The sequence below is a fragment of the Chamaea fasciata genome, unplaced genomic scaffold (genome assembly GCF_029207755.1).
Source record: "Chamaea fasciata isolate MVZ Bird 193981 ecotype frontalis unplaced genomic scaffold, bChaFas1.0.hap1 SCAF_13, whole genome shotgun sequence".
Lineage (NCBI taxonomy): Eukaryota > Metazoa > Chordata > Aves > Passeriformes > Sylviidae > Chamaea > Chamaea fasciata.
Window position 1 is genome coordinate 16,795,708 of NW_027094098.1, and position 12,621 is coordinate 16,808,328.

The 12,621-nt window shown below is 42.6% G+C and overlaps 1 protein-coding gene across 12 annotated transcripts in view; it reads right to left on the reverse strand.

Moving 5' to 3' along the window:
- The window catches only part of FOXP1 (forkhead box P1), a 438,146-nt gene that overhangs the window by 43,232 nt on the left and 382,293 nt on the right, over positions 1 to 12,621 (reverse strand). For all 12 annotated transcript variants that reach the window (XM_066195730.1, XM_066195729.1, XM_066195721.1 and 9 more), the window contains one exon: positions 3,783 to 3,887. In XM_066195730.1, coding sequence (XP_066051827.1) covers positions 3,783 to 3,887 — 105 coding nt within the window. The remainder of the gene's footprint in view (positions 1 to 3,782; positions 3,888 to 12,621) is intronic.

A 12,621-nucleotide genomic window follows, 5' to 3' on the forward strand; every position in this document is an offset into this window, starting at 1 on the left:
CGGGTCCCCCCGCACGGGACGGGGCCGCATCCCCGCAGCTTCCCCCTTCCCCGGGGGGGGGTCCCGCCGGCCCCACAGAATCTTAACACACCCACCCAGAGCCCAGCCTTTCCCCTGCCCTCGCTGCGTGCTCCATCAAAAAACTCCGCGCCGTGTGGATGGTTTCAGAGAGGAACGCTCTGCCACGCAAACGAGCGCAATTAATGCCTTTGAAACGATTTATGATTTCCGGCCTACTTCAACATGTATTAGCATATACCTGGTTTCTTTAATATACGCTTTGTTTTTCCAAAACCACAAACATAGTTGCTGGAATTTCATGTGGAAGTGCTTAAGGGGTTGAAAGTTAACACCTTTGTGAGCCGAGCAGTCTCACAGTTGCTGCTAAACAAAAGCCTCTTTGTAGAAGCTTTCTCGAAATGTTTTCTTAACATGTTCCAAGTAGTTTTAGGCAGGCAACTAAAGTAAACAAGATGTTACCATGATAAAAACACTTGTGAAAACATTACAGAGTGCACTTAGTAGTTTCTTTCACATAAACTCCCCTTCGTTTCATCAAAGTTAAATGCACGTGAAGCAGATTACCAGCATCACTGCAACACAGGACTGCCACATCTCTCCGAAGGTCTGCGTCCTTTCTTTTAAAGAATATATTTGATTTTAAAACGGTACAGCCAGGATTAAGCACGTCTAACCCACAACTACATTACAGGGGGAAAAAAAAATTAAAAAAAAAAAAAAGAGGGGGCGGGGAGGGAGGAATAATAAAACCCTATTCAGTCTCCCTAATTTTTTGCCCTGGATACCTGGCTACCCTGCTGAATAAACCACCCTCCCTCCAGCCGGGATTTCCTGAACAACTTGCTCTATGAGGGGTGTATATTTCTATCTTCAACGGTCTTTAAACACATGCAAATGAAATCAAGGATATAGTCAATTTTGCAGGAAAGTCGCTCTGCGCTACTAATTGCTCCTTTCTCTGCCGCCTGCGAGACGGGCCCCGGTTAACAGGCCAGACACGTGTGCACCCTCCAGCCCTCACCTTGCTCCCTGCAGCTTGGCAGAGGCCACAGGGTCACCGCCCTGAGACTGGACTTGTTTTTGTTTTTAGGCTCAGGGTGTATTCTGGAGCATGCAGGGTGCTGCTGTTTCATTAGGCAGAGCAGCAGCCCCTGCTGCTATCAGTTAGCTCTAAACTGATACCGCGTCACATGATAACCAGCGGCTGATGGATTCAAGAAAAGAAACGCAACGCAAGGATGCGAAAACTGCAACTTATTTCAAAAAGAAATAGGGAAATAAATGCTACAATAGCCCGTGTATCTGGTGGTTCTGATAAGCATCCTCCTGTTGGCTGTGAGTGAAAGACAACTAGGATCGTTATTTGTACAGTATTTATCTTTGAAATCAAGGGCCCTGTGGTGTACCTCACCTTGGGAACAAACACTACAGAACGATCACAGAAGAGTGTCAAATCTCTGGTTTTGATTTACCAACAGTTATGATATTTCTTCCTCAGGAGGAAAAGAAATGAACCATGTTTTAGACCTGCGAGTCCTTTTTTCTCCCTTAACTGAAGAATCATTTTATTGGCATACAGGGCTTTCATTCCACATACAACTTCTCTTTGCCTTTTCACAAGGTAAGTGAAATTAAGCAACACTTGATACACAGGCTGTATTTCACTTGGTAAACAAGAGCTTTTCTCTTGAGGGGACCGTCGAAAGAGCGTCGGATTATACAAGTATCAGAAAGAAACTTCAACCATCTACCTATTATCTTTTCATTGAGTAATGAATTCTGATAAATGGCAACATAATTTAAGGACATATGCTCCACAGGAGACATGGAAGGCTACGGTATTTAATGAAGCAACACTCACATCTTAACAGTGTCAATACACTGCTCAGGGACTTCCATTTCTGCATTTGTTCCGGGGTAAATATCACTCTGAACAGTAACACTTTGGACACTGCAGCATTTGGGTAATGAGAAAATTTACATGAGCTGATGAGTTTAGGAAACTCACACGAAATATTTCTGCTGAAAGGTCCGAATGGAGGCAGAAACTAGACTGATAGTGAAAAAACTAGAACTGATGGACCAGCTTCAAGTCCAGTCTGGACTTGAAGCTCAGGTTATTCCTAACTACTAACTGCTGCATGTATCTCCTCCAGGTGATCTGGTGGACTGGGTCTATGGACTGAAACATCTCCAAAATACCATATAAAAACCAGCCCTGCCTCTAACCATGCTTGTGATTAAGGGCTGTGTTTTCTATGCATGGCCACCCCAAGCAGACTACTCAAGATTCCTATGGAATCCTCCTGAAAGCAGCTGCCCTCACCTGGAACACGGCACAGGAAGCAAAGGTGGCACAATCTGACCATATGTGACCACACATGTTATTCTGCTAAGGCTACCACAGCACCTTTCCCTCGCACTTAGTGCAGTAAGGATGAGAATTGTTTTAAAGGTCTAAATGCTATAGTATGGCATATGAATATGAATGAGCTGGCAAGTATGGCGAGATTAGCATTTATTTCACTTAAGTGAACAACAGGATGAATTACAAGGAATGAGGCCACCCTTCATGGAAATTTATGACTAGCACCTTCTTATTTTGTAATCCTCTTGTAATGAGAACCTTCTCATTACTGTACCATCCCTCATTTGTAACGTATGTTTATAGTAGGATGAGCGCCGCTCCTACGAACTCAGGGTTTTGCCAGTGGAACCACAACTGGTCCATTCTGCTCTAAGAGCAAAACCCTATCTGTATCATCTAACATCACCCAACAAACATCCCCTGCTTCCTTCTGCCCTTCTGCTACGGCCCCAGAAACAGCAGGTACAGCTGAACCTTTTGGGACTAAGTCTACTTACTCATCCCAAAGAACCTCATGAATTTATGTGGACTAACTTCATGAGACAACTGCTCTAAATGGCAGAAAAATTTGTCCCTTTGTGCATTTACATCACAAACATTGCTTCGATGGCTGGTCTTTAGTGATCTTACCATCTGACCAGCCACAGAATTTGAGCAAAGATCAGGGACAAACCTCCAGTAACCTGGACGCACCCACAGCATGTCCTACCCAGACAAAGAACTCTTTTGTGATGGGAACAGGGGTGAGGTTGATGGTTTGGTTGTGGAGCAGCCATGTGTAAGCCATTAGGGCTCTGAGGTCCTTCCCTGCATCAGGATGCATGCACTACCACACACTAGTCCATAATGCACTGTTTATGCAACGCGTAAAACTGTGTTCTTTGGCAGCAAGGAAAAGGTCTGCAGCAAACTGCAGGGGCCCAATTAATATAATTATAGTTTATTTTTAGTAGTGTAGACTTTGTTCATTAGTTACTTATTTGACATAAATTAAATTTCACGTGATGTTCTGCAATTCTCCGTTCAATTATGGAGTTAATTTAAGACTAGATTTCTAAATTAAAGTGAAATCAAGGTTAAAACAAGGTTTTATTATTTACACGATCAATACTGCAACCTAAAAATTATTTAAATAAAATAAAATAAAAAATAACTGCGGAACTGCAAACACTATTTTACAGCAATACACTGAGCAAGACCGTAATTTCCCCATGGGGCTAATTTACTATCCCCTGTTAAAACGTTCTTGAGCCTGATCCAAAAGCCACTGAAGTGAAAGGGAGCTCTCTGTTGACTTCAATGGGCTTTGCATCAGGCCCAGGGTGAGTGACAGCACACAAAATTTCAGGGCATGCTTCCTGTACAATGCAAGTGCCAAAAAAACCATCCTTACTTTAGGAACGACTGGAAGTCTTCACATACTGCTTCACAGCCCGGCCATTTGCATACGCCGTGTCCGTACAGCGGGTGGCTGTGTGAGTGCTCCTCGTGGGATAAACTGGAGGGGGGAAAGAGAAGAGAGAAAAAATGCTGTAAACTGAAGGTACCACAACGATTCATCCTCACAAGGACTCCTAAAGAGCAGATCCTGAAGCATCCCCAACATCTCACGGTACCCGCCTGACTCTTGCCCATGGTTTTTCAAAACAGAATTAAATACCATTTGCAGTATGAAACATGTGTCATTCTTACTTAGCTATCCTCCTACATTTCATTCATTAATTAAGAGGTTTGTAAAGAATTTAAATTAACACGGACGGGGGAGAAATCATTTGACAGACCTGCTTAATATCCTGCTTGATATTTTGCTAAAAAATTTATGAACATTGCATATTTACAATTCAACTTCATCGAGAAGTCATCTCCATACAGCAGTGTCCCATTACACCATAACACAGCCAGACCTCAGGCTCTCCTCATGGCTACAGAAAGGAAAAGCATCAAATTTGCAGCCTTGGCTTTCCCACCATGTTATTTATTTACTGGGTTTGGGGTTTTTTTCCGGATTTTTTTTTCCTTGTTCTTACAGGCTGTTTTATACAACAAATACGGCCCCCTTCCATCCCAAGAAAGAAGATTTGAGATGTATTTTCAAATCAAATTCAGCACATAGAAGAGGGGACATGCAATCAAAGGAGTCCTCAGTACGAGGGGTTAGTGGGGGCTATTAACCTTGCCTAAGATTGGGCAGGAACGTCACAGAGCCTCCCAACTACTGAACCCAGGGTTAAAGCAAAAAATTCATGTGAGCACTAAGGGGTTAATCCTTCAGCGGGATTCCAATCAATACGTAATGATTTGGCTGCACTGATCCAAGTCATGAGATGCTTTGATCCAGGCCATGTGGTGCTCAGGGAAATGTATCTGTTGCACTCACTGATGAACCATATTCTAAAATATCTTCTTTATTTGACTTCTGCATGGAAACTTCGTAAGGAAAGGAATTACTCTTTGCAACAATCTCCACAACCTTAGATGACTTTAAAAGCAAAATGTCAAAATAATATTGAAATCTCTATTTTATGCTCACACATGTATTTCTTTTCCATGGCAAATCTTTTTTGCTACAGTATGTCTGTAGTGTATTATGGACTTCAAACATACACAAAGGATATGAACACATACCAGTATTTAGGTGTGGCTTTTATGACTTACTTCATCCTGGATTACAGGTAACATTATGGATAAATGCCTACTTTTTGTCATTTTACTTTTACACATACGTGGAAATGCTATTTATTCTTCTTCTGAAATATTATCTGTCTGTTCACTCGGACAAAATTGTGTTCCTCTATTATTTCAGATGTACTGAGTAGCCAGAGCACTGTGAATACACTCCTGAGATATCATCCCAAACTCAAACTAGCTGGAAGAGAAATTCCTGCCCAGATTCTGCCACTTTTGTGTCTAAGGCCAACGAGAATCTGAAGATTACTGAAAGTGTTTTTTAAAATTATTTTAAATTAAATAAAAAAAAAATTAGAAAGTACTAACTGGAAAAGGTATTTTGAGTTTTACATGAACCTAATTCATTATTTCATTAATATCTTATTTTTGACTGTTTACAAATAGTCCTTCAAACATAAATATATATACATGTGTGCAAGGTAATTTCCTACAAAAACAATAGTAGGTGAAGAGCCTTACAAAGGCCTTCTCTATATACAAATATTAGCCTGATTTAACTGAATTAGTCTCGTAAAAAATGTTCAAGTGAGGAGAACCTCCGTAAAGTTTTAAAAAGAACTAAGGAACCGATGCATTCTTTGCAAGGAAATTAAAAAAATGCCACACCATACATTTCCTCAGCTGAGGAAGAGAATGGCTGAAGAACACCATCCACCCAAGCCAAACTGGCATAGGTTCAAATATCCTCTAGGTACATCAGAAAATCCAGAAAATAATGGGGTTTATCATGTGTTTCTGTACCTGGATACAGCAAAGGGCAAGAAAGGAGGCTTTCATGTTAACACTCCAATTAAGTCCATGAAGACTACGTACTAGAGTTATGTTTTCAGTGTGTCTGGAAGAACAAAAAAAGTGTATGAATCTGCCCAGTGCACGTTACCCACACACTGGGACTTGTGATGGCCAAGTAAGGAGTCAGTCCCCCGTGGGGTTTAAGCACTGTAAATCTCATTATAATATCAACAGGAGTCACATGGCTTAAACCCCCAGCAGGGATTTTTAAAGTTTCTCCGTGAGGGCCTAAAGGCCACGGCCAAGTCAACGGAAAGAGCCCTACCGAGATTTATATTTATTTTTTAAATCCAAGCACAAATCTCCTTTCTTTCCAGGGAACTTGCACAAGACAAGACAAACTATGTAGGACATGACACCCTGGCATTGTGTCCAAAGAAAATGATGGAATGACCAAGACAATATCAAACTCTAAAAGATGCTCAGGATGTCAAAGGCTCGTGCTGTCAATAACCATAAAGGCTCACGCTGACTGTAAATGGGACCTTAAAAGGTCACTTTGCTAACACCATGCTACGCGTAACACGCTTAACACCTACGCAGAGCTTCCACTGCCATTCAACCAAGCAGAGGAACTACTTCAACTTACCAAAAATAAGATATTTGAAAGAGAAAAAACCCCCTCTCAGTCCTGAAAGACAAACGCCGGCCCCCTCTGCAGGCACTGTGCCACTCTGAAGGCAGCGACTCCCATCCTGCTCGGGGTGGGGGTTTCAGCAGTGCCTTTCTGTGACCTTTATGTGTCAGTATCAGATTACTGCTATTTTATCCAGCCCACTTTTGAAGATATTATAGATTGCCACTTGTTCCCCGATAGAGCCTGAAGAAGCACCTCGAAACAAAACAAAGAGCGGGTTTATGCCGAGGCGGATGTAACGCACAAAGGATACAGCCAGTGGAAATGAATGGAGAACTCTGTTGAACTGATCTAAGTACTCACTTTGTCTGAGCAAATAGAGGTGGAAAAAGAAGATTTTAATCCAGCACATAAATAAACAGCCTTGTGAGCACAATGCAAACCTATAATCTGAAATTGTTCACTGGTATTTCGCCTGCACGCAAGCACAGCTTCTGTAATCTGGATGCATCCTTGGTCTCACTGCTGGAGACAGACTTTTAGAAGATCTGAGCATTGGCAAGCAGAAGCAAGTTTTAGGTCTGTTTGATTTCTAATGACACATTAGTGTAGGTGTTTGTTTCTGTCACCCTCTCCTTCCCAGGAATGCATATTCATGGTGGGGTACTGGTGATGCAACACCAGTTAGTGGAAATGATTTTATAACAAGACATAATTTTCAAAGAAGTGAAGGAATAAATGATGTAAATTCAAGACAACGTGGGTTTTTTTCCTCTTTGTAAGGTACTTGCATAAAAAATAGTTATTACAATAGAATTACTTCCAAATAATGCAATAGTGATGCATTATTACATCAAACTACAGCAAAGTCACTCTGGCAAGTGAAATGTCTTGCGTAAGTCACTTGCTCATGACATACAAGAGGGTAACAAAATCCATGTGTGAGGCTGAAAACTGTGTAAGTGTCCACTTACTTCCGGCTGCCTCCAGCTGTGTTTCCAGTACAAAGGGGAGGGAGAAGGGACAGGCACTTCCACAGCTCCTCTGCGTTCGCTGGATAGAGGAGAGGAAATTTTACCTCTTCCTTCTTCCCCCGACATTGCCTCATAACCCCAAGGATCTCCAGAGGGTCTGGCAGCAATTTCACCTCCCATTCCTACAGGGATGGCTGTCGAAGCTGCTACTTGCACAGCCACTCACCGTTTGGAATACACCTGCTGTGCTACAGCATCCTGGAAGAACCACACTCAGGACACAAGAGTGCAGGAGACAGAGACACCAAAGACAGCCAAGCGCTGATGGAGAGTGAAAATGACACCCCAAAGTGAGATGGGAACATGCTGGCTATTAGGGAAAGTAGTGACCAAAGCCCCAGCATGAAAACTCCCTGTGTTCTTTAAATGGTTTAATTCAACCCCCAGTTATTAACCACGTGGAACTGGGTACTGTGCTTGTACACACTGGCTAAAAAGTCATGGGTAGATATAAAATCCAGCTAAGCAGAAGCCTCAGTGTCTGTGCTTCTGCCACACAGTGGACCATATTTTAAATATTCATGATGCTGACATACTTCATAATTCCACTCTCTCCCTTCCACATCTGCTTGGGCCAATGATCTTTGCCAAAACACTGGGGGAAGTCAGTGATGTAGAGAAGCATCCTTGACTTTCTATTACAGTTATGAAGCATCTGCTCACGTTCTAACAGAGCTCAGAACATGCCTGAGCCACCTGCACACTGAAAAATCAATACCACATCTCCTGCTTTCCTTCTGCAAGGAGATGGAGCACAGCACCCTCAGAAAGCACAGAACTGCCTTTTCAATTTTATTTTATTCCTCAGGGTCAATGGGAAGTGACCTCATCTTTGCCAGCTGCCATGAAACTGATATCCATGTACAGCCCAGGCAGGAGTGTGGGGCTCTGTCTCACACCACATTCCCCCTCTCTCTGATTTAAATGGCACAGCCATCGAGGCAAAATGCCACAGTTCTGGTCCTGTACAGGAGAAGGAGACACACAACTGGAAACCAACATGGCTCTCCCAGAGTTATGATTGCCCAGTGAGCTCTAAAGCTCCTCAGAAGGCACCAAAATAAGGCTGCTGAAAAAGTCACAATTTTCTGAGTCAGAAACACTCACTGTACTTGATTTTAAAATGAAACAGAAGCAGTAATGGTCAAGACTTGTACTAACTGTACTCAAGTGCAAGTTCCTGCCTTCACGACAGAATCAACTGAACAAAGATGCGTTTTGCAGTGAAGTTCCATTGGTGCAAACCCCTTCAAATTCTTAGTAAGGTGGCACAGCACCTCTCTCCCCTCTAAACTGTGAATAAAAGAGAAACCCAACCAGTAACTTAAAAAAAGAAAAAAAACTTCTAGATACTCATGCTCCTGTCCAAGCATCAGGACTTGCCGAGGAAGCAGGTATGCGATCCGAACAGGGGGCTGTCCAGGCAGAGTGATCTCCATCACTGGATAAAGCTTAAAAGAGAGTCATGGGCCTGCAGAAGAGGTGGCATTTGATGTGAGTGGTCAGTGACAGCTCTTTCTACTACTGCCTTGCAAATTTTTGGATGCTTTTTAGAGGAGCACTTCTCCTCTTCCTCACTACTTAAGTCCACGTCCAGACCTAGGACTAGAAAGCAGCTCATGTTTTACATCAAGCCCTACTGGAAGTAACAAGAGGTTATATTACATTTTAAATGACTACACCAATCTCAGACAAATCAAGTTAAAATTGCAGCCCACAGGCTGAAATCCTCTCTTCTAATGGGTGTGCACTAAGTTGCGTACTCCTGTGGTGTAAGAAGGAAAACAGCAGTGCTGCTGTAACACGAGGCCACCTGTGCACCCCAAATCACTGCCCCCCATTTATGCCTCCCGTGGCACTATTCCCTAAATTCCTGTTCTCCAAGGAGAATCTGCAGCAGGACGAAGACAAAATCTGGCTGACATTCCCCTTCCCTTCTACCCCCACCCTCACTGCAAAGAGCAGAACCAGCCTGGATAATTATAAGCATCATCTTCTGGTTTTGATCTATCCCACTGATGGTTTGGATTATTAATCAACATTATGACCCTCCAGCACTCTAACTCATCCTCCTTCCAGTGGCAGCCCCTCTTCCAGCCCCGCAGGAAAACTGCCACAGGGCCTGGAGAGCCACTGCCCTACATCCCTTCCTTGGAGGAATTAAATGTATTTCTAGAGCATTTAAAAGAAATGCCCATTGCAAAAAATCCATCACTTATCTCCAGTGCAAATTCCATTCCTGCATTTGAATTAACGAGTTTCTCTATGATTTAAAACTCTTATTTTTTTATTTCAACCTTGTGCCTAGGTACTGTAGTGAAAAGTACATCAAATATACCCAGACACACACGATTTGAAACGCTGGATTTTAAATTCCAGCACTGCTAACTAATGAGAACAATTTTTTCGTTCTTCTTCTTTGTAGCATCACTTCATGTACTTACATACCATAATCATATCCTCCTAGAGCCTCTATTTTTCCAGGGTGTAGATCTTTAATTCCCTTTAATCTGTCTTCATAGCCTATTCCCTCCAACTCCTTTATCATCCTAGCTGCTCTCCTCTGTATTTGCTCCAGCTTCTCTTTATCCTTTCTGCAAGAGAGTGGCCAATTGTACATCACACTCAATGTAGTTTAACTGGTTCTGCATGAAGTAGAACAGGAAAAAAAAAAAAAAAAAGGACTCGGATGCAACATGCATGTTTATGCCTCCCATGACAGCATTTACCTTTTTGACTAAGACGTGGCACAGAGTGTCCCACCTTAATTTCTCAACCCTGATTATGCCTCAGCCATTTCCCACACAGCCGATGTTGAGCAGCTGATGTGTCATGTCAAACCCGCAGTTTGGAATTTTGATTTCCTAGCTGGGCTACTTTCTACTTATCCCTGCTAAATCTCATTTTATTCCTCTCTGAACAGTCTCCTAATTTATTCAGATTAAAACGGATTGATTCAGTATCTTAGTTTAATTAGGGAAAAAATGTGATCCAACCATTTCCTTGGGTTTTTGGGGCTCGGGCGATGTTCTGTGTGGTTTTTTTTGTGGTTTTTTTTTTTTTAACACTGACTTTCAGCACAGCAATCCCATCCCTCTTACATACCCAATTCGCATGGCAGAGGGAGGTGGCAATGGCAAAGCTTTGGCCCCAATTCAGCAATCCTTTTAAGAACACACACAAGTATAAAAACACAGGATTAGACCTTGGACTTCACCGAGACCGAGGTGTAAAATTACCAACGAACACGCATACTTTGTAAAAAGATCCTGTTTGCCAACCTTATTTTACTGTAATTTATATTCTGTTGTAACATTTAAATTTATAGTAAAAGAAAACACCAAGAAACAAGATATATTCTTGTTCAACAAAATTCTATTCTGTTACATTTAGAGTTGAGGCAAGTCTTCCACTCTTATATAAACCGGCGATACGTCAACAAATATGATTAACAGGGATTATTCACGTCAGTATTTTTCACCCCTGTCCCACAGGCACAACAAAACCTGCACAGAAGGTGACTGTCACATCACACACAGCCTGGCAGCTCGCTGGGGGGGACTTCGCCCACCCCACACCCCTGCAGCAGCAGCAGCAGCAAAGTGCCCTTGGGGAAATGTTTATAAAAATATAATTAAGATAAATAATGACTCCAAGGGAGAACTACAGCTAGAGCATTGCATTCTCTCTGCTGCACGCTTTTCTCTCGGAAGAAGGCTGTTTAAAAAAGCACTAAAATTGAGAGGACACAAGCCTGCTTCCCCTGGGAAGAGTGCTGAATCATACAGGTAGCGTAAATATCATATGCTGCTGCAGGTGCTAGGCGATCTATTTGTTTGTATTTACTAAAAGGCATAACAAATAGTGCCAGTAAAACAGAACAACACTTGGCATTGGACTGATAGGTAGCAGAGCAGCCACAAATCACATTCGTGCATTTAGATCTGAACTGCTGGACAGCACTAGAGTTTCACCCTGCTTTTTGGGAGGGCCTCTTTGCCATGATTTGCCCCTCTCAGAGCACAGAGGAGCTCAGTATCCTTCCTGAGCATCCCACACCCAGGGAAAACCTTGCAACAGTGGGAAAGGAAGCCAAAAAAAAGACAAGAAGTACAGAACAGGCTTGCATGACATACATGGCCAGCTAACATCGTTTACAGCTTCGCAACTTGTGAGTTAATTCACAGTATAAACAACAAGGAAAATGTTTCTTCCGAGCAAGACTTCCTGTAAACTGTTCATTAGAGCGCGCAGGGCGCAGGGCTGTGCACCTGCTGATTAACCATGCGCTCCAAGAATAAACACAAACCCCAGCCAGCCAGATTGTTCTGGAATTTGCTCTGAGCTGATTTTTCTTCCCCCACGTTATAAATTGGATTCCACAATAAAACAAACAGCAGAACATAGGTTGCCGAGAGTTAAAATCTACTTTTTACACTACATTGACCACAGCACCCACAGGCACAGCTACAATGTCTTTCTATGAATGGGACAGATTGCCATATGGATGCAGACACTGAACAAGCTGTACAACTCCTGGCGACAAGTGCCTAGGGGACTGTCCTATATTAGCACCACCTGTGCTGTGGAAATTGTGCTCTGTGTATGAAATGGTATTTAAGGGCCCATCGCGATGTTATTTTTGAGTATACACAAAAAGGAAAATTACAGTTAAAAAGAATTTGCTGGCTAGCGGATCTGTTGCTCAGTTCCCGAGATCGTTTCCCAAAGGAATAGCTCTCCTCTTTATTCATGCAGCCTAAAATGACAAGCTGCGACACATATTAGCAGTTTCCCTGCCTGGGCTTATACCATCCTTTTAATGACAAGAATCTACTTTATAATATACATATGTTTTCCTGATCACACAGAAGAAATTACAGGCCTCCTACCTTACCACTACCAGCTACAGAGAAAAACACCCCATGGCATTTCACAAATGTTGCTCCAGCACCAAGCAACGCAATGTGAATTTTCCCTGGGCTCCTTTCCCCCAGCTCTCACTGTGCAGCAGGTAGAGCCACAAATCCCGATTACCAAATTTAAATGTGCATCTCACCACTTTGAAAATACAACCGTGTCTGCCTGACAAAAATAGAGCTCCAGATTAGCACAAGATGTTGAGGGAGCGAGGAGAAGGG